At 40.3% G+C, this 26682-nt stretch overlaps 1 protein-coding gene across 2 annotated transcripts in view; it reads right to left on the reverse strand.

Annotated features, from left to right (window-relative positions):
- The window catches only part of LOC132395962 (unconventional myosin-XIX), a 54394-nt gene that overhangs the window by 1605 nt on the left and 26107 nt on the right, over positions 1 to 26682 (reverse strand). For both annotated transcript variants that reach the window (XM_059973201.1, XM_059973200.1), the window contains 7 exons: positions 26576 to 26646; positions 26124 to 26236; positions 25599 to 25771; positions 19683 to 19812; positions 16276 to 16361; positions 5447 to 5788; positions 139 to 246 (listed from right to left, as the gene is read on the reverse strand). In XM_059973201.1, coding sequence (XP_059829184.1) covers positions 139 to 246; positions 5447 to 5788; positions 16276 to 16361; positions 19683 to 19812; positions 25599 to 25771; positions 26124 to 26236; positions 26576 to 26646 — 1023 coding nt within the window. The remainder of the gene's footprint in view (positions 1 to 138; positions 247 to 5446; positions 5789 to 16275; positions 16362 to 19682; positions 19813 to 25598; positions 25772 to 26123; positions 26237 to 26575; positions 26647 to 26682) is intronic.

A 26682-nucleotide genomic window follows, 5' to 3' on the forward strand; every position in this document is an offset into this window, starting at 1 on the left:
TGGTTAATCAACTTTTCAGTTTATGACTACTCCATTATCAGAGAGAATTGTTCTTTTACAAGAGCTTCGTGGTTACAAGATTGCACATGCAGGAATGTGGGCAAAGAGGGGAAAGGTGTGTTGATAAAATGATTACACCTTTTCCAATAAGATCTGGTTAAAACCAATGATTGTGCACTTTTGGTGTTCTGGGTAAGTGTCAGCAAAAAGCAGAGGAGACCGTTTGCAGTGGAACTTTACTTGCACCTAGAAGAGAAAAACGGAATAGTTGAGTTACACCAGATAATATTAAAAATTTATGCTAAGAAGCCAAGTTGAAAAAAAAACTATTTTAAAAAAGGTGTTAACTAAATTTTTAGCAGTAATAGATCGAGGTAACAAACACTTTCAGGTGAAATCAGATAACAGAAAGCCACTTCTGAATACACTCCACTCCACATTCATGAACCTGATCTTTCCCAGTATTGTTATTCGAGCAGCACCATGAAATGAGGCTTGAAGCTATGACTTTGTATATGAACCAGGAGCACATTGCAAAAAGCAACAAAGCCAAGCAATATGAAAGTAAACACAAGAAAAATTGACTGGGTAGCATCAGAGCACTGTTTTCAAGCACTTTCCAAATATACAGAAGCCTTTGGGAGAAAAAATTTCAGATACCCATCTCATGGATACCTCTGTTGTCACATCACTGGCAGCACTCCATTAAAGATGGCACTGTCATTATATTTATTATATATATCATATATTATTACATTGTACATTGTATTTTATTTTCCTTAAGGTTGTTATAGCCAGGAGTGGTAATGGGGACAAGCTCCCACTACCTGTTAAAGGCTCCCAATGGTGTACACCTCAAATAGCCTCTGACAACCAAGTTCAGCTCCTAATCTTCATGTGTGGCTTAGCCACTAAGCCTGGTGGAACTGTTTCTACTGACAGGAGAAGGGGCAAAGGTGAGTTACTAGCACCTTAAAACCAGTTGCTTCGGGAAGATGGAGCTCATCAGCCTTGGTTGGCAGCTCCTCTAGTACAAGGGTCACCAACCTTTTTTGCACCGCAGACTGGTTTAATATTGACGATATTCCTGCGGACTGGCTGATGGTGGGGGGGGGGGGGGGGGGGTGTCAATCATGACCTGAATATAGGACCTATATTAAGTGGTAAGTCAACTATAGTCACTTATAAGTGGCCAATACACTCAACTTTGTTTCTAAAAGGGTTTATCTAACGAATTTAATATTAAACACAGCGTGTATTTTCCTCACATGAATATAGTGATAAGTCAATTCACTTATAAGTAAATCACTTCATAACATTTTAAGTAACGTTTGGATCTTAAAACAACCACATATTTTCCTCATATGAACATATAAAATCATTGCAACACACCAGTGAGAGGGCAAGGTAAGGGCCGGAGGTCCCCGTACCGGGGCCGCGGTGGTCACAGTTCGGAGAGAGTGAGGAGTGCTACAGAGTGTGCCCACCCCCTTTGTAGGTCGGTAGAATTTATCGGCCGATAAAAGTTTGGCTCGAGGGATGACTTTCAGTAGATCACAGCGAGTAGCTGCTTTGCTACTTACGAAAACGAGCCCGAATTAGGTTGTCTGCAAATATTTTAGCATCAGGTTCCCCATGAACATTCAGTGTGCTAAACGGGTTTAGAGGCAGTGCCTGTCTGTCCGTGCTCCAGGCCAGTAAGCAACAGCACTTCTTGCCAGCTGTGCAAGGCAGCCGGTTACCCAAGGCCAACCTGTGATCCCTGACGCAAGGGTATCTGCGTTTAGGCGACTGATGACCTCGCGTGCGTTCAAGTTCAATAGTGGGCGTGATGGAATGAGGAAAAGTGCAGCTGACTCATATCGATATGAAATATTGTTTCTTCACGGCCCGGTGGTTGGGGACCACTGCTCTAGTAGAAGGAAAACACTGATCTCAAACCTCCACTGCCTTGTGGCTATACCCACTCACAGGGAAGGCTTCAGAAGTAAACCCAAAGGGAAAAGTCCTGAGCTGGTGTCCCTAACGCAGTTCTACATTGAGTTCAACACTGACTGGCAACTCTTGTGACGCTGCTGGTTCCAAACTGTATTGGTCTCTGCTGTTCCTTTGGGTTCATCAGTTGCATGGAGAGAGGCAGCTTGCTACATGGGTAACAGCTTGCTCTCCACATTGTACTGCCCAAGCTTGTGTATCTAGACAGCTCGGATGCAACATCCATGGTCAACTCTGACCAACGGAGTCCCTTTCCTCACACATATAAAAATAAAAAAGGATCAGGTTTTTGCATGGTTGCAATCAGCAAAATATAGTGCCTATAAGTGGGATTCACACCCCCCCCCCCCAGCCCCCATAAGTTTTCATGTTCTATCGTTTTACATCATTGACTCAGTGGATTTTTTGATACTGATCAACAGAAAAGACATTTTTGTCTCAAAGTGAAAAATTTTTTCCACAAATTGGTCTAAATTTATTACAATTATTAAATACAAAATAATTCACTGCATAATTACTCACCCCCTTCAAGTCTGTATTTAGTAGATGCACCTTTAGCAGCAATCACAGCCTTGATTCTGTGCATAATCACATCGATTGTACTTTCCACAGATTCTGCCTGGGCTGCTGATTTTCTCCAGCATTTTGTGTGTGGATAGGTCTCTATCAGTTTTGCACATGTGGACACTGCAATTTTTCCCCATTCTTTACAAAACTGCTCAAGCTCTGTCAGATTGCATGGGGATCATGAGTGAACAGCCCTTTTCAAGTCCAGCCACAAATTCTCAACTAGATTGAGGTCTGGGCTATGACTTGGCCATTCCAGGATATTACTGTTTTTAAGCCATTCCTGTGTAGCTTTATGCTTGAGGTAAACAAGCATACTTGCTGGAAAGTATTCTGGAAAACAAATCTTCTCCCAAGTTTCAGTTCTCTTGCAGACTGCATCAGGTTTTCCCTGCATTTTGCTGCATTCATTTTACCCTCTACCTTCATAAACCTTTCAGGGCCTGTTGCAGTGAAGCATCCCCACATAATGATGCAGCCACCACCATGTTTCACAGTAGGAATGGTGTGTTTTTGATGACGTGTGGTGTTTAGTCTGATGGCCAAAAAGTTCAGTTTCTGGTTTCGTCAGACTATAGAACCTTCTTCCAGCTGACTTCAGAGTCTCCCACATGCCTTCTGGCACACTCTAGCCAAGACTTAATGTGTTTTTTTTTCCCCAATTGGCTTTCTCTTTGCCACTCTCGCATAAAACTGTGACTTGGTAAAGTACCTGGGCAATAGTTTGTTTTATGTGTAGTCTCTCCCTTCTCAGCCACTGAAGCCACTCCAGAGTTGTCATAGCTCTCTGGGTGGCCTCCCTCACGAGTCCCATTCTTGCATGAACGCTCTTGTTTTTGAAGACGGCCTGCTTGAGGTAGATTTACAACTGTGCCATATTCTTTCCATTTCATGATGATTGACTTAACTGTACTCCAATGGATATTCAGTGACTGGGAAATTTTCTTATATCCATCTCCTGACTTGTGCCTTTCAATAACCTTTTCACAGAGTTGCTTGGAGTGTTCTTTTGTCTTCATGGTGTAGTTTTTGCCAGGATAATGACTCACCAGCAATTGGACCTTCCAGATACAGGTGTATTTTTACTGCAATCAATTGAAACACCTTGACTGCACACAGGTGTCTAAAAACAGATCTCCATTTAACTTAATATGTGACTTCTAAAACCAGATGGCTGCACCAGTGATGGTTTGGTGTATCATATTAAAGGGGGATAACACTTGTGCAATATTTTGTATCTTATATTTGTAATTAATTTAGATTACTTTGTAAAGACCTGTTTTCACTTTGACACAAAGTCTTTTTCTGTTGATCAATATAAAAAAAGCCCAATTAAATCCAATGTTGTAAAATAATAAAACATGTAAACTTCTGAGGGACTTCTGGGTGAATATATTTTACAGCCACTGTTTGTGGCCCTCCCTCTATCTAGATTGCTCTCCATGAAGGTCAAGATCACATGAGATTCTATTCTGTGCAGCCACAATAGATATCTGCCAACTGTCCCAAAGGTGCATTATTGTCCATGGAAAATAATTATGAGATTATATTGTCTGATCACACACAAGTCGGAACCCTCATCTTTTCAAACAAAGTTTCCACTCTCGCATGTGAATCAGGAAGATGTTTCCTCATGGTGAATGTCATGAAGCACATATGAATACTTCACCCTCTGAGACTGTACAATCGGTTTTAACAGCCTTTACTGTTCAGATTGATAAATCCTGGGGAATAAAGACTATACATTTTCCATGGTGGCACATTAATACTTGGTGACTACAGCTGCCAAGCATTGATGTAATCAAGGCATACACACACAGGTTAATAATGGTAAATGCCAAGATGAGATTTGATTTCCCCCCATCAATTTGAGGCACCTTGCAAAATACTACCAAGCAGGTGAGGAGACTTCACCATAGAGTACTGTTTGCTGCACAAATGTGCAAACAGAGGAAAGCAACCAGAGCCAGTGGAAGAGTAGAATAAGTTGAATAGTTAGGACTTCATTGCCTAAAGTGTAGGAGAGTGAAGGGAGATTTGATATACAAAATCATAGTTGGCTGTGGTGGACTGAGTGCATTTAAAGCAGAGGTTCACAGGTTCTTGATTAGTCAGAACGTCAAAGGTTACAGGAAGAAGGCAGGATAGTAGGTTGAGTAGGGTAATAAATCAGCCATGATGAAATGGCAGAGTAGACTTGATGGGCTGAGTGGCCTAACCCTATTCGAATGTCTTATGGTCCTAAAATTATGAGGGGTACAGATAGGGTAAATGCAAATAGGCATTTTCCACGGAGGTTGGGCGAGACTACAACTAGAGGTCATGGCTTACAAATGAAAGGTGAAATGTTTAAGGGGAACATGAGGGGGAACTTCTTCACTCAGATGGTGGTGAGAGTGGAACGAGCTGCCAGTGTAAGTGGTGTTTGCGGGGAGAAAATTATCGGGGGGGAATCATGCTGATATATCTTGCAAGAATATGAACTTTATTGTCACATTGCTCCAGTGACCTAGAGAAGAAGCTTCCTTCTCTCTAAACCCTTTATTCTTTTACCAAAAGAAAATATACCTTTTAAGAGCCGTTGCCTTCTATGATTGCTGCGGTAGTGCTAAATAGAATGAGGTCCCAGGAGGAGTTGTGACAACCCATTTTAACTCTGATTTCTGGATGTAACCATTCTGATGTTGCTTCACTGGATTTTGACCAACTATGATTTGTTTTGGGCGATCAAATATGACATTAGTGCTAAACACAACCAGAAAGTGACACAATCCATTTTTCTACTGAATACACATTACAATTTTGTTTTAAATGCAGTGGGTACAAATATTTCACTTATACCAAAGGGGGGGGGGGGGGAGGAGAATAAAAGGGTATTCCTTACCTCAGGTAATGCTCGAATAGAAGCAATACCCCGATGACACTGATTATGTTCTAATTTATGGGTATTGCTCCACTTCACCTTCAATGCTGCCAGTCGAGTAGAAGCCTTAAGAAATTCAAATACTGACAGAGCAATTCCAGTAATGCAAAAAGGAGACAGAATCAAACCCAGAGGCCAGGAGCGCAATTTTAGATTTTGAAATGGAATAGATTGAGAACACTTATTTAATAACTCATGTCGTAGTGGCGATAAAGATGAGCACGTAGAGCCAGGAATCAATTCCATGTCTTTAAAGTATATTGGGTTATCCAATTCCTCTTCTGCCAAGGTTTCCATTTTAATCTAAAATATAATTTATTAAAAATTGCAATCAGCTTATGTGACAGGTTGGCTATTTGACAGCCCTATTATTTCAGTACATCAGTTTTTAGACCAGTACAATTCAGTACACTGCTGTGCAGTGCTGAGATAGCATTGAGTTGTCTGTTGTATCTTTTTGAGACAATATTAAGCAAATTTGCCTTTTCAGAAAAGGCACTATTTAACAAAAAGACATGCTGTACAGCATTTGGCATGTTCAGGAAAACATAAAATTAATTTAAAATAAATGGTTAGTGATATTATTCTGTAGTAAAATAGGCTAGAGTGTGGCAAACGATTTCGATACAGATGAGTGAGTGGTGGGGCATTCTGGAAAGTCAAACTAGCATACAATTCTGTGAATAGTAGGGCACTATGGAGTGTAATTGAATAGAAGGACTTGGGAATACAAGTTCAGAGTTCATTGAAAGCAGCAACACAGGTAGACAGGATGGTGTAAAAGGTGTTCAACATGCTAACCTTCATCCGTCAGGACACTGAGTATAGGAGCTGGGACATTATACAAGTGGTGAAACCTATACTTGTACAGTTTTGGTCTCCCAGTTATTGGAAAGACAAGGTTAAACTGGAAAAAGTGCAGTAAAAGATGTATGAGAATGTTGGCAAGACCAGAGAGCCTGAGATACAGGGAGAGGTTGACCAGGCAAAGTCTTTATTCCTCGGAACGTAGGAGAATAAGGGGTGTCATAATATCATAAAGGGCATGGTTCAATGGATAGATAGGAAAGGTCCTTTCCCCAGATAGGGAAATGCAAAGGCAGGGGCACAGATTTCATGTGAGATAAGAAAGAGTTAAAAGGTACTTTTTCCATGCTTGGGGTGTGAGTACATGGAATGAGCTAATGAGCTGCCCGAGGAAGTGTGAGCCTCAAAAGGATATGGGCTGAATCCAGGAAATTGGGACTACATCAGTATGCACCATAGTCAGCATGGACTCATTGGGCCGCCGGGCCTGAGTCCATGCTCTATATGTAGACTAAAAGAACAGGGGATCAACATTTTGCACTCAAACAGCATCACACAAAAGATAGCCCATCAGCCTCTCTTGACAGCTGTAAATAAATGTAAATAATTTGGTTTGCATGTTGCATCATGGGCTGGTACCGTAATTTGAACGTGGAGGAACACAAGAAGCTTTGGAAAGTAGAGGACTCCAATACATCACTGGCACAATCTTTCCCAAACTATCTGCATGGGGCGCAGCCCCAAGATGGCAATATCTATCAAATATACCATCACCTAGAGTTTGCAATCTTTTTGCAGCTACTAGTAGGCCGGAGGTACAGCAGTCTGAAGTCCCACACCAGCAAGTTCACGAATAACTACTTCCCTTCATCCTTTCAGATCCTGAACCGAGCTGCACAACCCACATCACTGCCTCAGGATGGCAACACAATGATCACTTTGCACTACACTGGGCTTTGTTTGAGTTATTGTTCTAATTGTGTTCTCTCCAGTATAATCTTTATTTGTTTATGTTTTTTTCCTTTGACTGCTGCTAATATGATGCTTTGTGCTGTGATGCTACTGCAAGTTAGTTAATCTATATGCTAAACTATAAATAATTAGGATGCACTTTGTGGATTATTGTATACACCTATCTCCCAGATAGTGCATTTATCATAGAAATTAACTTTTCTTATAAGTAAAATCACTGCTGTTTCTTTTACAAGTTCTATTTCCTAGTTTATTTAAACTTTATGAATAAACAGATTTTGTATGCTATGTAATTTACTGATTAGTGCAAGCTTAGAACATAGAACAGTACAGGCCCTTCGGCCCACAATGTTGTGCCAACCCTCAAACCCTGCCTCCCATATAACCCCCTACCTTAAATTCCTCCACATACCTGTCTAGTAGTCTCTTAAGCTTCACTAGTGTATCTGCCTCCACCACTGACTCAGGCAGTGCATTCCACGCACTAACCACTCACTCTCTGAGTGAAAAACCTTCCTCTAATATCCCCCTTGAACTTCCCTCCCCTTACCTTAAAGCCATGTCCTCTTGTACTGAGCAGTGGTGCCCTGGGGAAGAGGTGCTGGCTGTCCACTCTGTCTATTCCTCTTAATATCTTGTACACCTCTATCATGTCTCCTCTCATCCTCCTTCTCTCCAAAGAGTAAAGCCCTAGCTCCCTTAATCTCTGATCATAATCCATACTCTCTAAAGCAGGCAGCATCCTGGTAAATCTCCTCTGTACCCTTTCCAATGCTTCCACATCCTTCCTATACTGAGGCGACCAGAACTGGACACAGTACTCCAAATGTGGCCTAACTAGAGTTTTATAGAGCTGCATCATTACATCACATCTCTTAAACTCTATCCCTCGACTTATGAAAGCTAATACCCCATAAGCTTTCTTAACTACCCTATCTACCTGTGAGGCAACTTTCAGGGATCTGTAGACATGTACCCCCAGATCCCGCTGCTCCTCCACACTACCAAGTATCCTACTATTTACTTTATACTCTGCCTTGGAGTTTGTCCTTCCAAAGTGTACCACCTCACACTTCTCCTGGTTGAACTCCATCGGCCACTTCTCAGCCCACTTCTGCATCCTATCAATGTCTCTCTGCAATCTTCGACAATCCTCTACACTATCTCCAACACCACCAACCTTTGTGTCGCCTGCAAACTAGCCAACCCACCCTTCTAACCCCACATCCAGGTCGTTAATAAAAATCACGAAAAGTAGAGGTCCCAGAACAGATCCTTGTAGGACACCACTAGTCACAGCCCTCCAATCTGAATGTACTCCCTCCACCACGACCCTCTGCCTTCTGCAGGCAAGCCAATTCTGAATCCACCTAGCCAAACTTCCCTGGATCCCATGCCTTCTGACTTTCTGAATAAGCCTACCATGTAGAACCTTGTCAAATGCCTTACTAAAATCCATGTAGATCATATCCACTGCACTACCCTCATCTATATGCCTGATCACCTCCTCAAAAAACTCTATCAGGCTTGTTAGGCATGATCTGCCCTTCACAAAACCATGCTGACTGTCCCTGATCACACCATGATTCTCTAAATGCCCATAGATCCTATCTCTAAGAATCTTTTCCAACAGCTTTCCCACCACAGACAAAAGGCTCACTGGTCTATAATTACCTGGACTATCCCTACTACCTTTTTTGAACAAGGGGACAATATTCGCCTCCCTCCAATCCTCCGGTACCATTCCCGTGGACGAGGACATAAAGATCCTAGCCAGAGGTTCAGCAATCTCTTCCCTTGCCTCATGGAGCAGCCTGGAGAATATTCCATCAGGCCCTGGGGACTTATCCATCCTAATGTATTTTATCAACTCCAACACCTCCTCTCCCTTAATATCAACATGCTCCAGAACATCAACCTCACTCATATTGTCCTCACCATCATCAAGTTCCCTCTCAGTGGTGAATACCGAAGAGAAGTATTCATTGAGGACCTCGCTCACTTTCACAGCCTCCAGGCACATCTTCCCACTTTTATCTCTAATCGGTCCTACCTTCACTCCTGTCATCCTTTTGTTCTTCACATAACTGAAGAATGCCTTGGGGTTTTCTTTTACCCTACTCGCCAAGGCCTTCTCATGCCCCCTTCTTGCTCTTCTCAGCCCCTTCTTTAGCTCCTTTCTTGCTACCCTATATTTCTCAATAGACCCATCTGATCCCTGCTTCCTAAACCTCATTGTATGCTGTCTTCTTCCACCTGACTAGATTTTCCACTTCACTTGTCACCCACGGTTCCTTCACCCCACCATTCTTTATCTTCCTCACCAGTACAAATTTATCCCTAACATCCTGCAAGAGATCCTTAAACATCGACCACATGTCCATAGTACACTTCCTTGCAAAAACATCATACCAATTCACACCAGCAAGTTCTAGCCTTATAGCCTCATAATTTGCCCTTCCCCAATTAAAAATTTTCTTATCCTCTCTGATTCTATCCTTTTCCATGACAATGCTAAAGGTCAGGGAGTGGTGATCACTGTCCCCCAGATGCTCACCCACTGACAGATCTGTGACCTGACCCTGTTCGTTACCTAATACTAGATCTAGTATGGCATTCCCCCTAGTCGGTCTGTCAACATACTGTGACAGGAATCCATCCTGGACACACTTAACAAATTCTGTACCATCTAAACCCTTGGAACTAATCAAGTGCCAATCAATATTAGGGAAGTTAAAGTCACCCATGATAACAACCCTGTTATTTTTGCACCTTTCCAAAATCTGCCTCCCAACCTGCTCCTCGGTATCTCTGCTGCTACCAGGGGGCCTATAGAATACACCCAGTAGAGTAACTGCTCCCTTCCAGTCCCTGACTTCCACCCATACTGACTCAAAGCTTAGGCGCCAAATTACGGTATTTCCTGCTGAAACTTCATTTCCCTTACAAGCATACTTCAAAAATAGCTCAGCAGATGCGGATCTGTGGTTGAATTGTAACTGCCCTACTTACTTTGTAAATTAGTCAGCTTGAGGGAATTGAGAAAAAAAATTTGTTAAAACCTTCTTGAAAATGAAAAATAACATTTTTATTAAAATGTTTTATAAAATATTTTATAAAAATAACATCATAGCAAAAGCCAAATGATGCAATAAGGCAAGTGATGTTATTTAATATTTCAAATATTCAGAACCTTACATTAGAGGACACCCTAAATGAATACCCACATTTTTGTCCTTCAATTGCTAAGAAACTTCAAAATCTCTACAACCCACTCTGATGCTGCAGAAGTTTTCTACACAGGACTAATGAAACCTAATCCAAAAGCAAAACATTAGAGATGCTGGAAATCTGAAAAAAAGTATAACATACTCAGCAGAACAGGCAATATCTGTGGAGAGAGAACCAGAAGTAACATCTAAGGCTAAAGATCTTCAACCAGGAGATTTTCTCCAAAACAACTAACAGTTTCCTTCTTCATAGATATTGCCCGCTAAGCTGGATACTTCCAGCATTTTTTGTTTTTATATCTGTCCAGTTGAATTTTGCTATATTTCGATCGCTACTTTAAAGCTTAATATATTCCAGTGCCCAGTCAGCAGTGGGAGCAGCGCACGGAGAGGACGTTTTTCGCAGGTCAGCAGCGCTCGAACAAAAGAGCTTCACGGGCATTCGGTGTCATGCCAGTAGCCTAATCAGTGGCGGGAATAGAGTACATTGAGGTCGTCGGTGGGAGTAGCGCAGAAAGGAGTAAATACAGGTACAGAATGGACAAGCAGAGTGACCATTGTTGGGAGTGGGTCAGTGACGAGAGCGGGAGTGTCAGGCTTTGGCTCAAAGGAAGCTTTAGCTCAGAAGAGGCTTTAACTCTTGGTAAGTTGTCCAAGTACATTTCTGTTAAGTTTCCCTATTCTCTTACTATGTTAGGGGTACTTAGTGTAGTTTAAATAGCTGTTGTGTGTTCTTCACATTGGATATTTAAGTCCTGGGTCACCCAGAGTGTCCCAGGAAACCACATCTGCGTGGTGCATCCAGCTGCAGTCCCTTGAAGACCATGTGAGGGATCTAGAGCAGCAACTGGATGACCTTTGGCTTGTAAGGGAGAGTGAGGAGATCATCGATTGGCGATATAGGGAAACAGTCACCCCCAAGTTTCAGGAGGCAGGTAGCTGGGTGACTGTCAAGAGAAGAAATGGGAAGGCAAATTGACAGTTAGCACAGAGCATCCCTCTGGCCATTCCCCTCAATAATGAGCATCTGTTTTGGATACTGTTGTGGGAGATGACCTCCCAGGAAATGCCATGGAGACCAGGTTGCTGCACTCAGAATGGGTCTGTGATGCAGAAGCAAAAGAGGGGAGTGGTAGTGATAGGGGATTATGAGAGGCATAGATAGGGTGGATAGTTAGTACCTGTTTCCCAGGGCACCAATAGCAAACACCAGAGGGCATATGTACAAAATTAAGGGAGGGAAGTTTAGGGGAGACATCAGGGGTAAGTTTTTTTTTAAAAATAAATATACACAGAGGGCTGTGAGTGCCTGGAATGACTTGCCAGGGATGGTGGTGGAGGCTAAAACATTAGGGGATTTAAGAACCTCTTGGACAGGCACATGGATGAAAGAAAAATGGAAGGTTATGGGGCAGTGTGGGTTTAGTACTTTTTTTTTAAGGATTATATGGGTCGGCACAACATGGAGGGCTGAAGGGCCTGTACTGTGCTGTAGTGTCCTATGCTTCTATGGGACTCAATAGTCAGAGGAACAAACAGGAGATTCCATGGATATGCATGGGACACCCAGATGGTATGTTGCACTCCCAGGTGTCAGGGTCAGGGATCGTGTCCACAGCATTTGAGAGGGAGGGAGAGCAGCCAAATGTCTTGGTACATATTGGTATCAATTACATAGAAAGGACAAACAATGAGGTCCTGAAGAGAGAATTTAGAGAGCTAGGCAGAAAGCTGAGAAACAGGGCCTCTAGGACAGTAATTTCTGGATTACTGCCTGTGCCATGCATCATTAAGTGTAAAAACAAGATGATTTGGCGGATAAATGCGTGGCTGAGAAGCTGGTGCAGGGGGAAGGGCTTCAGGTTCTTGGTTCATTGGGTTCATCTCTTTTGGGGGAGGTATGGCTTGTACACAAACTGCACCTGAACCCAAGAGGGACCAATATTCTCATGGGCAGGTTTGTTAGAGCTTTTGGGTAAGGTTTAAACTAATTTGGCAGGGGGTGGGGTGGTACTGGAGTGATGGGACTCAGGGTAGGACGGATGGTAAAAAAAGTAAAGATAGCGTGCAGTCAGATTATCAGAAAGGGCAGACGATGACAGGACAAAACTGCAGCCAGCAAGGTGAGTATCAGTGCATTAGGGATACAGTATCAAAAAGGGTAGCAAATACAGTACTCAAAGTGTTATATCTCAATGCAGAGTGTAAGAAATAAGGTGAATGATCTTGTTGCACTTTTACAAATTGTTAAGTACGATGTTGCTGCCATCACCGGCATCGTGACTGAAGGATCACGTAGATGGGAGCTGAATGTCCAAGGTTACACGTTATATCGGAGGGATAGGAAGGTAGGTAGAGGGGGTGGCGTGGCTCTGCTGGTAGAGAATGGCATCAAATCAGTAGAAAGATGTGACATAGACTTGGAAGATGTTGAATCCTTGTGGGTTGAGTTAAGAAACTGCAAGGGTAAAAGGACCTTGATGGCAGTTATATACAGGCCTTCAAGCAGTAGCTAGGATGTGGACTGCAGATTACAATGGGAAATAGAAAAGCTGTGTCAAAAGGGCAATGTCATGATAGTCATGGGTGGTTTTAACTTGCAGGTAGATCGGGAAAATCAGGTTGGTAATGGATTCAGAGAGTGTATTTGCTGAATGCTTACAAGATGGCCTTTAACAGCAGTTTTTTCATTGGGCCTACTAATAGATCAGCTAAATTGGACAGAGTGTTATGTAACGAACTGGAGATGATTAGGGAGCTTAAGGTAAACAAACCCTTAGGAGACAGTGATCACAATATGATTGAAATTTAATAGGGAGAAAGTAAACTCTTACATAGCGGTATTTCAGTGGAGTAATGGAAATTACAGTGGTATGAGAGAGGAGCTGGCCAAAGTAAATTGGAAGAAGATGCTGGCAGGGAAGACAGTAGAGCAGCAATAACTTGAGTTTCTGGGAAAAATGAGGAAGGTGCAGAATAGATGTATTCTAAAAACAAAGGAATACTCACATGGCAAAATAGTACAACGATGGCTGACAAGGGATGTCAAAGCTAATGTAAAAGTAAAAGACTCTCCAGTTCGTTACGTAATACTCTGTCCAATTTAGCTGATCTATTAGTAGGCCCAGTGAAAAAACTGCTGTTAAAGGCCATCTTGTAAGCATTCAGCAAATACACTCTCTGAATCCATTACCAACCTGATTTTCCCGATCTACCTGCATGTTAAAATCACCCATGACTATCATGACATTGCCCTTTTGACACAGCTTTTCTATTTCCCAATGTAATCTGCAGTCCACATCCTAGCTACTGCTTGAAGGCCTGTATATAACTGCCATCAAGGTCCTTTTACCCTTGCAGTTTCTTAACTCAACCCACAAGGATTCAACATCTTCCAAGTCTATGTCACATCTTTCTACTGATTTGATGCCATTCTCTACCAGCAGAGCCACGCCACCCCCTCTACCTACCTTCCTATCCCTCCGATATAACGTGTAACCTTGGACATTCAGCTCCCATCTACGTGATCCTTCAGTCACGATGCCGGTGATGGCAGCAACATCGTACTTAACAATTTGTAAAAGTGCAACAAGATCATTCACCTTATTTCTTACACTCTGCATTGAGATATAACACTTTGAGTACTGTATTTGCTACCCTTTTTGATACTGTATCCCTAATGCACTGATACTCACCTTGCTGGCTGCAGTTTTTTCCTGTCATCGTCTGCCCTTTCTGATAATCTGACTGCACGCTATCTTTACTTTTTTTACCAGTACAACATCTCAAAACTTAGCTGGAAGGTAGAGGATTGGGAAGTTTTAAAAAACCTACAGAAAACAGTTAGGAGGGAATTATTAGAATAATCATTAGGAGGGAGAAGATGAAACATGAAAGCAAGCTAGCAAACAATATCAAGGTGGATAGAAAAAGCTTTTTAAGTATATAAAAGATAAAAGTGAGAGGAGAGTGGATATAGAACCACTAGAAAATGAGGCCAGAGAACTAATAATGGGGGACAAGGAGATGGCAGATGAATTAAATGAATATTTTGCTCTGTGGAAGACACTAGCAGTGTTCCAGGTATTGAAGGGTGTGAGGGAAGAGAAGTGAATGCAATTACTGTTAAGAGGGAGAAGGTGCTCAAAAAGCTGAAAGAACCAAAGATACACAAATCACCTGGACCACATGAACTGCACGCTATGGTTCTGAAAAAGTAGCGGTTGAGATTGTGGAGGCATTAGCAATGATCTTTCAAAAATCAGTGAATTCTGGTTTTGTTCCAGAAGACTGGGAAATAGCAAATGTCACTCCACTCTTTTAAGAAAGGAAAGAGGCAGCAGAAAGGAAATTACAGACCAGTTAGCCTGACTTCAGTGGTTGGGAAGATGGAGTCAATTGTTAAGGATGAAGTGATGGAGTACTTGGTGACATCAGACAAGATAGGACAAAGTCAGCATGGTTTCCTTAAGGGAAAATCTTGCATGATGAACCTGGTGGAATTCTTTGAGGAGATTACAAGTAGGATAGATAAAGGGGATGCAATGGATGCTGTACATCTGGATTTTCAAAAGGCATTTGATAAGGTGCCACGATTGAGGCTGCTTACCAAGTTAGGAGCCCATGGTATTACAGCAAAGTTACTGGCATGGTTAGAGCATTGGCTAATTGGTAAGAGGCTGATTGAGTGGGAATAAAAGGATCCTTTTCTGGTTGGCTGCCAGTGACTAGTGGCGTTCTGAAGGGTTGGTGTTTGGACTGCTTTTTATGCATATATCAATGATTTCAATGACGGAATAGATGGCTTTGTTGTCAAGTTTGCAGATGATATGAAGATTGGTAGATGGGCAAGTAGTATGGGGAAACAGGAGGGCTGCATAAGGACTTAGGACAGATTAGGAAGTGGCAAATAAAGTACCATGTTGGAAAATACATGATCATGCACTTTGGTAGCAGAAATAAATATGCAGATTATTTTCTAAACGGGGAGAAAATCCAAAAATCTAAGATGCAAAGGGACTTGAGAGTCCTTCTGCAGAACACCCTAAAGGTTAACTTGCAGGTTGAGTCAGTGGTGAGGAAGACAAATGCAATGTCAGCAGGCACTGGTGAGGCCTCACTTTGAGTATTGTGAACAGTTTTGGGCTCTTTTTCTAACAAAAGATGTGCTGGCATTGGAGAGGGTCCAGAGGAGGTTCACAAACACGAGCCCATGAATGAAAGGGTTATCATACGAGGAACGTTTGATGGCTCTTGGTCTGTACTCACTGAATTCAGAAGGATGAGGGGGGGGGGGGATCTCATTGAAACCTTTCGAATATTGAAAGGCCTAGACAGAGTAGATGTGGAAAGGATGTTTCCCATGTTGGTGGAGTCTAGGTCAAGAGGGCACAGCCTCAGGATAGAGGGGTGTCAATTTAAAACAGATGTGGAGAAATTTCTTTAGAGGGTGGTGAATTTGTGGAATAAATTTTCACAGGCCAGGTCATTGGGTGTATTTAAGGTGGAGATTGATAGGTTCTTGACTGGACACAGCAAGGGTTACGGGGAGAAGGCCAGGGAGTGGGGCTGAGGAAGGAAGGAAGAAGAGGATCAGTCATGATTGAATGGTGGAGCAGACTTGATGGGCCAAATGGCCTAATTCTGCTCCTATGTCTTATATAAATATTTTAAAATGTGTTTATCAATTTAATATCTTAATAATTGCAAGTCAAATCAAGGAATGGTTTTCACTAGTATTATGCTTTTGGAGTACTTTTCAAGTTCAAAAATTTAACTCACCTTCCGGGCTTTCCATGCTCTTTGTAGCACCATGGCAGAATGATGTAGTTTCTTAATCCATCGTCTGGTCAACCACGATCTAATTGCTATATAGTATGAAAAGAATAGACAATAGCGTTGTGCAAAACTGCTGAGTGAAATTCTACAGTTTGTTTGAATGCACTATTAGCAATAATCTGATTTTTGTTTAGAGAAGGCTATTAAAAATTCCATTGTCAATTTTAGAGGTCCTATTTTGCCATGAGCCTACAAGTGAAAGGAGCATAAGATCTTTCTTTAAATTTTCAACCAATGTTCTAACTAAATAAAAGATGAAAAACATTCACCATTACTTTACTTAAATGAATATTAAGAGTAAATCAAGAGCCAATGGATGTTCTATGCATGACATTTCTTCAGATTCCCAGCATGCTGAAGATGGACTGACCAGAAGTTGTGAACCTTGATGTTTGGGTTCTAGTCAAAACATTATAATTAATAGAATTTAGGAATGATCAGGCTTAGTAGACACAGCTTAAAATCAGAACTGAAGAACTAGTGAAGAGAAAAAAATAAAAATTAAATTTGAATTGAGGGTAGAGGAGGCAAGGGATATAACTGCATTACAAATCTATTAAGGGTTGTCTTGCTTGTCATTTTGCTCTGAAGGGTTGGAGCTTTGTCACTTTAAATTCCAAAAACCAGTATGTACTATGCAAGTAATGTTTCTGTTTACCATTTGATATAATGGTCAGAAAAGAATGATATTAAAACTAGTGAATATGGACATCAGATTTATAGAGCGACCAACAACCACTAATGCAGTATTAAACATGGTACAATTTAGCAATCCTTCAGGTTTTCTGGAGCCTAATGCTTTCCAGCCCAGTTACTAAAAGTGTGTGAGAAAGTAGCAGTATTAACCTTCTGAAACTTAAGTTTTTGAAAATTTGCCTTTGAATTGGAAAATCGAAAGTAGCGTGCCTCTACTTAAAGGATGAAGGAATCGCAAATATTACAAATGGAGTGTAATCCCCCATCAGGACGCTTTCTTACACATTCAAAAATTTGTGAAGAGCAAGTCGTGTTGTAAGACTGTGAATTGCTTGATGGATAGGAGACAGGAGTGAAGTCACAATGTACAACCAATTATATCAAGAGTTGCATATCCAAGTATTAACCAACATAAAGAGATAACTGGTTACAAAGAGGCAGAAATAGAATTGTGGCACATGGAGCATAATACGAGGAACTAGTAAGTCAGCTATATTAGAACAAGATGTACAAAGCATTTAAGAAAATATATTGATAAGGCACTCATTCATCCATTATGTGCCATGTTCTATGACGTAGGCCATCATGGTCTTTCCATGACCATGATTGGTCTCGGCAAATTTTTCTACACAAGTGGTTTGCCATTGCCTTCTTCTGGGCAGCATCTTTACAAGATGGGTGATCCCAGCCATTATCAATATCTTTCAGAGTTTGTTTGACATCTGTGGTTGCATAACCAGAACTTGTGATACGCATCAGCTGCTAAAAAGACTATCCTCTACCTGCTCCCATGGCTTCACGTGACCCTGATTGGGGGAGGAGGGTGCACTAAGAGGTACTACACCTTACAAAAGGGTGACCTGCAGGCTAGTGGAGGGAAGGAACACCTTATACCTCCTTTTGGTATACCGCCACCTGCAATAAGACACTACGAATTGCCAAAGATCAATGGGATTTAAATGGCATGCACACATACTATTATATACTAATGCACAGGAATAAAAATTTTAAAGATCAAGAGGAATTAAAAGACAAAGGGATTAAGTTATCCTTCAGTTGCAGGAGAATGTTGGTTAGAGTCCCAGAAGCACTATATTTTAATTATGTACTTTGCAATTTAGAAACAATATAATGGCTTTGGAGAGATTAAAGTGCAGATTGATCAGAAAGATACTCATTTTAATATGTTAATTTATGATAACTGCTTGCATAATCTTGGACTTGTAACCCTCGTGTTTAGAAGATTACATTATACAATACCTCAAGTGTTTAAAAGAGAAATTAGTATTAGGAAGGCTAGATAAAAAGACTCTCTCCTACAAAGGGAATGCAGAATGATAACTTAACCTTAAAATGAGAATGAAGTCAAAGAGGTGTGAAAAATGTGAGAAATATTTTATGATCAAATGGACTATCAGGAACTCTCCTCTTGAAGACTACTTACTGCCTTTTAACTAGGTAAGGAGATCAAGGAGTATGAGTTGGAAGTGAGAGGGACAAATTGTCAAAAAGCTATCTGAACACCAGCCCAGGTCTATGAGGCTTAATGGCCTCTAACTGCTTCCATTTTCCTTTTTATAGAAGTTGCACATTTTGTGATCATAGATCAACAATATAAATATACTTAACCAAATTGCTAATTAAAAAGTGAAAAAAGATAACTTTACATTCTTGTGGGCTTTCTCTGCTTTTCTCAAGCTTTTTTTTTGAGTAGAGACAATAATCTCAGTGAAACAGCAATACACATCTACTTCCTCCAGTTTAGTGTATGGCATTTGTTGCTCACAACACACACAACCAAGAATAAATCACCACTTTACAGAGCATCTCCATTCAGTTTGCAAAGGTGACCCCAAACTTCCATTGACTTTTTACTTTAATTCATCACCCAATTCTCTCGGTCTTTTGCCTCTTTCACTGCTCCAGTGAAGTCCAAGTTCAAGGAGCAGAACTTCATCTTCTGATTAGTGCCCGACAACTTTGGGACTCAATACTCGTACTTAGTTTGTACTGGGACATTCCATAATAAAAGGATATCAGTTTGTAACATTGAGTTTTTCCCCTCTCAGTTCAGGTCCTGCCTGTTCCACTGACTGGGTAGTTCCAGAATTCTTTGGTTTTGGAATTCAAGCAACTACATTGTTGCACATCACGATGTCAGCACTATTTCCCCCCCTCGTTTTTTTTTTATCCCCATTCATCTTCCTTTAGTTATACGTCCCTCTGGACAGATCAGCTGTGATAAGCCTTTATCATGTTCTCTGAGCCAGCACCAACACCTCTATTTACATCAGTCTCTCATGGTCTCCACCCCATCAGAAATTCTGCCTGACCTTTCCACCCTTACTCTCTTCCCCTTCTCTCCAGCTCAAAACCAGTTTGTTTTCTACTTTTTCAAATTGCTGGTGAAAGGCCTTTGACCTCCTAAAATATTAAGTGCTGTTTTTTTCCTCTCTTCCCCCCCCACTCACTTGCTGTCTATAAATGCTACCAACAGAATATTTCTAACATTTTCTGTAGTTACTTTAGATTTAAATGTTAGTTTTTTAAAACTTTATTCTGTACCTAGTCATGTATCTGCACATTAATTTCCTAAATAAAGAATTTATCTTTACAACTCTTATCCAGTTGAGCAATAAGGAAAGAATGCTTACCTGCTTGAATGATGGTTGCAGCTCGTCTCAATCGTGCTAATTTTCTCTGGCAGTATTTACGCCAGCTATGTTGAATACAAAGTGCCTTATTGGAAAGTGTTTGAAGTCTTGCACTTTCAAGCAGTTCAAGCTAAAAAGGGATACCAGTAATATTTAACCTTTCAGAAGGTGAAGGGTTTGTTTATTCACCACCTCCCTAAACTCCAACTCCTCCCAACAACTAACCACTAACCCTTAACTCTACCCCATACCAAATCATTGTCCTGATCCAGCTCCGGATCCAAATACCAAGCAGCAAATTTTCACTTCAAAAAGCAAACCAGACTCAGTTGTGCCTATGTCTTGGCACAACAGATGTTTGCAGTAATAGTGGACAACATAAGGCTGTTTATGCTTTGCAGCAACACGTATACAGCATACTTGAGAATGTACCAGACCAGTGTATGTTAAGTAGGTGATAAAATGGTGATAAATGAATTTCAATCAGGACCTCTGCTGAAGGGTCTCTGCCCAAAACGTCAACTATACTCCTTTCCATTGATGTAACCTGGCCTGCTGAGTCCCTCCAGCATTTTGTGTGTGTAGCTCATGTCTGAAAGTCAGTGAACAGTTCTAGACACCAACTTGCTAGACTTCTTTCCAAGGATCACTGCCTGCCCCTACATTTACAGACCATCGGAGTTCAGAAATATTGAAAAGCTTTTGAAAATAAACTTAGTAAAATGAAAGCAATCAAAGTTTAGAACACATCAATACAAACCAATATAATTAGTCAAAAACTTGGCCTTCCTTTAGCCTCCTAATCTTTTTCAAACATATGAATACGAGAAATCAGGTGTAGCCTGCTTCAATATTCATAAGACCATGGCTTATCTACTTCAGCACAAATTTTCTACCCTTTCCCCAAATCCTTTTATTCCCTCAACCAACAAACTTTATCTTGAATGAAATTAGTGACCAGACTTCCAAAGTACTTTGGATGATATAATCCTTAAGATTTGCTGTGATCCACTGTTTTGACTACTTAGCCAAGGTAAACATCCTACAATTTAGCACGATTCATTCAGTTCATTTATTTTTCTAAACTTTCAAAACACAACTGACTACTCTACTCAATCTGTCTTCAAATGACAAACCTACTATGTTAGGAAAAGTTTGGTGAATCTTTGCTACACGTCCTAAATCAGAAGTGTGTTCTTTTTTAAGTAAGTAGATCAAAATTAAATTATATTTCAGGAATGCTCTCACCAAGACCCTTTATAATTATAGCACAACATATTTACTGTTTCAATCAAGTTTTTAAGCAACATGCAATTAGACATTTTTGCTTTGCTTGACCTGCAATTTTCAGTGACTTGTATACGAGGGCATCCAGGTCCCATTGAACATGAACAATTCTCAATCTCTCATTTAAAGTGCATGGCTTTCTTCTGTGTGCCCCGTTTTCCTCCCATATTCTGAAAACACACAGATTAGGGTAGGTATGTCATGGTCATGCTATGTTGGCCACTGGGAGCATGGCAATAGTTGCAGGCTTCACCCAGCACATCCTCTGACCATGTTGGTCATTGACACAAATGACACATTTCATTATGTGTTTCAATGTACGTGTGACAAATAAAACTATTCTTTAGTCTTTAAAACTTGTTTTTATGATTCAAGTGGATACTCAAACTCTATCTGCCATGTTCTTAACCACGTCTCATTGCATTTTCATCTCTACTCATACTTCCACTTACATTTGAGTCATCAATAAACTTGGAAATAATGACATTAGCCAAATCCTTAATATAGATTGCAAAAAGGCTGCAATCCCCATGAGTCACAGTCTGCTAGCCAATAGACTCATTAATTCCTACATTTTGTTTTCTGTTAACACTAAATTCATATTCATATATTGCTCCTAATTCATTATTGTATAACCTTACCTATTAAGCTGTGTGGGACCTTAAAGCCTTCCAAAAATCCAAATACACTTCATACTATAGTCCTGGTCCTTTCCTATTTTACCAGAAACATCCTCTAAAAAGTATCTGGTAAATACTATTCGTCAAACATGATTTCCTTACTTTAAAATCCATGCTAATTAATATGCTCAAATCATATTATGACACTCAAGGTGCCTTGGAAAATTGAGTGCTTGTTTAGATTCTTAAATTTTTACAATGGTACTGCTCTTCTCCACATATGCAAGCTTTGTGTTTCAGATTCCAACTGCCCTCTTCTTCAGAACAATTCTACCCTTTATCCTAAAGTTATGCCCTCTAGTTTTAGATACATCTGCTATGGGGAAGTTTTTTGCACCATCTACCCTATGCAAGCCCCTCAGTAATCTGTACATCTCTACCAACTCCAGCCTGAGGAGCAACTTGAATCCGCTCCAATTTGTCTGCCAACACAACACTGTTGTTGGCCAAATCAAATGTAGTGATGAATCAACATATAGGAGGGAGATTGAAAATCTGGCTGAATGGAGCCACAGCAACATCCTCTCAGTCAACGTCAGCAAGACCAAGGAGCTGATTATTGACTTTAGGAGGAGGAAACCAGAGGTCCATGAGCCAGTCCTCATCAAAGGATCAGAGGTGGAGAGGGTGAGTAACTTTAAATTCCTCAGAGGATCTGTCCTAGGTCCAGCACACAAGTGCCATTACAAAAAAGGCACAGCAGCACCTCTACTTTTTTTTAAAAGAAGTTAACAAAGATTCCACATGTCATCTTCTATAGATATGGGGTGGAGAATATACCGACTGGTTGCATCACAGACTGGTATGGAAACACCAATGCCCTTGAATGGAAAAGCATGCAAAAAGTAGTGGATACAACCCAGTCCATCGCAGCTTAAACCCTCCCCACCATTGAACACATTTACAAGGAGCGCTGGCTCAGGAAGGCAGCATACGTCATCAAGGGCCCCTACTATCCAGGTCATGCTCTTTTTGCTGCTTCCATCAGGAAGGCAGTATGGAGTCTGAGGTCCCACAGCAGCAGGTTAGGTCCAGCTATTACCACTCAACCATCAGGCTCCTGAATCACAGAGGATAACATTCACCCCAACAGTGAACTGATTCCACAACCTATGGACTTGTTTTAAAGGGCTCTAACACATACTCTCAATATTATTTATTTACTTGTTGTTTTGGTTTTTGAAAATGACACTCAGGGTAGTATATGGCGACATATGTACTTTGTTAATTAATTTACTCTGAAGTACCTCCTCAGTATCCATTGTCAAAAAAACCTGAATACAGCCTATCTGGTCTCTCATGATAAATAAGACCATAAAATATAGGAGCAGAATTAGGCCATTTGGCCCGTCAAGTCTACTCCACCATTTCATCATGGCCTATCCATTTTGGATGTTCCATCCCAGACAAGATCCTAGTGAATTTTTTCTGCACTATCTCTAGTGAAGTTACATCATCCTTACTATGACATTTCATGTCATCTGCAATTTTGTTAGTCACAACTCCATCATTAGTATACAAATCATTAGTGTATTAACAAACAGTAAGGGCCCCAGCACCAATTCCCATATCATACAACTGGTTATAGCCCCATGAGCATACTATGCTTCCTATTACTCAGCCAGTTTTGAATCCAATTTGCCAACTTGCTCTGGATCCCGCCTTCTGCATCAGTACCCCATGTGGGACCTTACTTAAATTGATGTGGACTGTATCAATTGTACTATCCCAATCAATAGACTTAGTGCTTCAAAAAAAAAAATTCAATCAAATTAATCAGACATGATTGCTCCATAAGAAAGTACACCAACTCTGATTAATTCCTGCCTTTCCAACCAGCCTTTCCTACTTTTCCTAAATAATCTCACATTTGTTATTCTCTAATCCAGAATCCATAGAATTTTGGAAAATCATAACCAGAACATGCACTATTTCTAAAGCCATAAAACACTGGGATGTATGTAAATCCTTGGGAACTCTATTTTCAGGCTCATTAACTTCTCTGGTAAGTGATTCTTCACTTCATTTGTACTGAATTTTTCTCATGAAGACAGAAATAAAATTATTTAAATTCTATTACCATTTTCTCATTGTTCATTATAAATTCACCCACACCTGTTTGTAAGGGATCTATAAGAGAACTTGGTCTTTTCCTTTATACAGAATTTCACTTCTAAATTTTGTTACCAATTTACTCACATAGCCAAATATTAAAATGTTACCATAGTTCCAATCATGTGGGTTACTTCTTTCTCTAGCAACGTTTTAAGCCTATTCATTAATACCAGCTTTAATTTCTCCTGCAGTTCACACATACATCTCACCACTTTCCTGCAATGTTTTTTTGCTTTAAACCAATATACATTTGCTGCAAATTGTGAATAATTTCTTTAAAGACTAGCCATTGCTTGTACCACATCATACCCTTTAATATAGAATACCACAATCATCATTCATAGTTTGCCTTGTTCTAATTAATAACTTTGACTTCAGATTGAAATACATCACTTATGGCTGTAATGTAAAACTCTATCACACTATGGTCAACTTCTCCTAGGGGCCCCTTTACAAGGCAATTATTAGTTACCCTTTCTCATTTCATAGTACTAGATCTAAAATAGCTGTTCCTTAGATGGTATTTCAACATACCAATTTAGGAATTCATCCTGTGTATATTCTCTGAAGTCATCCTCTAATTCAAGGGTTCACAACCTTTTTTATACCATAGTTCAATACCATTAAGAGGGGTCTGTGGAACCCAGGCTGGGAACCCTTGCTCTAACTGGTTAGTAATTTGATTTGATCTGTCCATGCGTACAGTCCAATTACTGTATTTTCCTTCACCTTCCAATTGCTATTAATATGCAAAAGGATGAAGAATGTGAAGCCCTGGTGTAAATGCTTGGCAGTCTCTGCAGGTTGAGATTCCGCACGGAATCCAGTATCTGAATGAATTAAATGCCTCAAAAGGTCAAATCCAAAAGTCTGAAATTGTGAATTTGACAATGCAGGATGGAAGTATTAGATCTTCTCTAAATCCGATGGCTGAATACTAATCAGTACTGCTGGGGATAACTAGCAAGATCCAGATTTTCAGGGCTTTGAGGGAAAGATTACAGAAACCTGGCTTTTAAGCTTCAAATTAAAGAAAATGTTACAACTAGTTCACTGAGTTTTTTTTTGGGGGGGGGGATATTGCAAATAATTGGTAGATTTAGTAGCAAAGTATCTTCACACACAAAATGCTGGAGGGACTCAGCGGGTCAGGCAGCATCTATAAAGAGTCAACATTTCAGGCCGAGACTCTTCATCAGGACTGCAAAGGAAGGGGCAAGGAAGCTAAATAAGGTTGTGAGGGAGAGGGGTAGGAGCACAAGCTAGAAAGTGATAGGTGAAGTTAAGTGAGGGGGAAGGGAGATGAAGTGAGAAGCTGGGAGGTGATAGGCTGAAAAGGTAAAGGGCCGAAGAAAGAGGAATCTGATAGGAGAATGGACTATGGAGAAAAGGAAGATGCAGGACACCAAAGGGGGATGATAGGTAAGTGAGGATACGAGAAGGGCAAGAGGAAGCCAGAATGGGGAACAATAAAAGGGGAGAGGGAAGAGAAAAATTACCGCAAGTTAGATAAATCGATGTTCATTGCATCTTCAGTACCATTGGGGGAGAAAAGGTCAAGGAGATACAATATTAAAATCAGAATTGGACCTGTCATAAGAGAAGTTTGTGTAAAATTTTCTGACAATAGTCAAATTCAAGAATATTCACTATCAGTGAGAGTAATACCACTTTTACAAGTCAAAGACTAATTAACCAAAACACTCAGATGATGATGGGAATATACATCATATTTTCACTGTATGATAGTTTGAGGATTTACTTGGCCTTTCCTATTCCCATACAACTCGATAATTAAAAACAGAGAAAGACTCTCAAGATAATTTTAACTTACCATATTGTGGGTCATGAACAATTTTGTTTTGCCACAGTGCACTTTTGTGTGACACAACCCATTCACAGCTGGATTCTGGAACGATGATACACTTTGTCCAGCTAATACATTAGTGAGAATGTCCTGCACAGTGGACTGCAGTGTCTCACTGCTGCCATCTGTTGATAGTGCACCTGCAAAGACAAACGATATCCATTTCCCATGGTGGTAGCATCTCCATTAAGGCTGCCGAATGTGAGAGCAGAACAGTGCAAAGTCGAGTGAATTAGCAAGATGAAGACAGCAAAAAGATAATGAAGGAACTGGTGAAGAGTCAAACTGAAAGAAGCTGGAAAGAGACAGAAAACAGAAGAAATATTAAAATGTTCACCTAAAAGTATAGCATCCATTGCAAAACATAGTATTAGCACCAAAGCTAACATTTAACAAGTCTATAATAAAATTTTGTGAAACAGGTTATATTATCAGTAAAACATTAATGCAACAGCTTCCTCTGTTGTAAAACTAAAAACTGATTTGACAAACCTTTCGGTTTTTTTGTAAAAAAGCATCCATTAATGCTTGGTAAACTTTGTAAATTAGTTTGGCTGTATTTTCCCAGAAGTCCATAACGTTCCAGAAAATGCTGGTATGGGACTCTGGATAGAAAATAATACTAGTAAACATATGCAGCAACAAAAACACTGATCATACACCTGTCACTATTGATTCCAAGCCAAAATAAATACACACTTTCCCACGCATAAAATTAAATCAGAATTTCCAATGTATCTGGCAGCGTATATACATTTTTAAGCATGCAACTTGTATAATTACATTATTCATTAGGAGTAAATGGTTCAATTATTATAGTTAATATTCTATTACAGTTTAGTCATAAGCAAAAGACTAAAATAAGATAAATGTCCCATATTTCACTCAATAATTTACTCTAGCCAAATTTTTTTAAAGTGCAGATTAATAATGGACTAACATACCTAATGGGGAACCCAGCTGCACTTATGCTAACTGTTTCAACTAAACCACAGGCTTCTAGCTGGGTAAAAATCTGAAACAATAAACAAATTTATATTTTCATCTCAAA

The sequence above is a fragment of the Hypanus sabinus genome, chromosome 6 (genome assembly GCF_030144855.1).
Source record: "Hypanus sabinus isolate sHypSab1 chromosome 6, sHypSab1.hap1, whole genome shotgun sequence".
Lineage (NCBI taxonomy): Eukaryota > Metazoa > Chordata > Chondrichthyes > Myliobatiformes > Dasyatidae > Hypanus > Hypanus sabinus.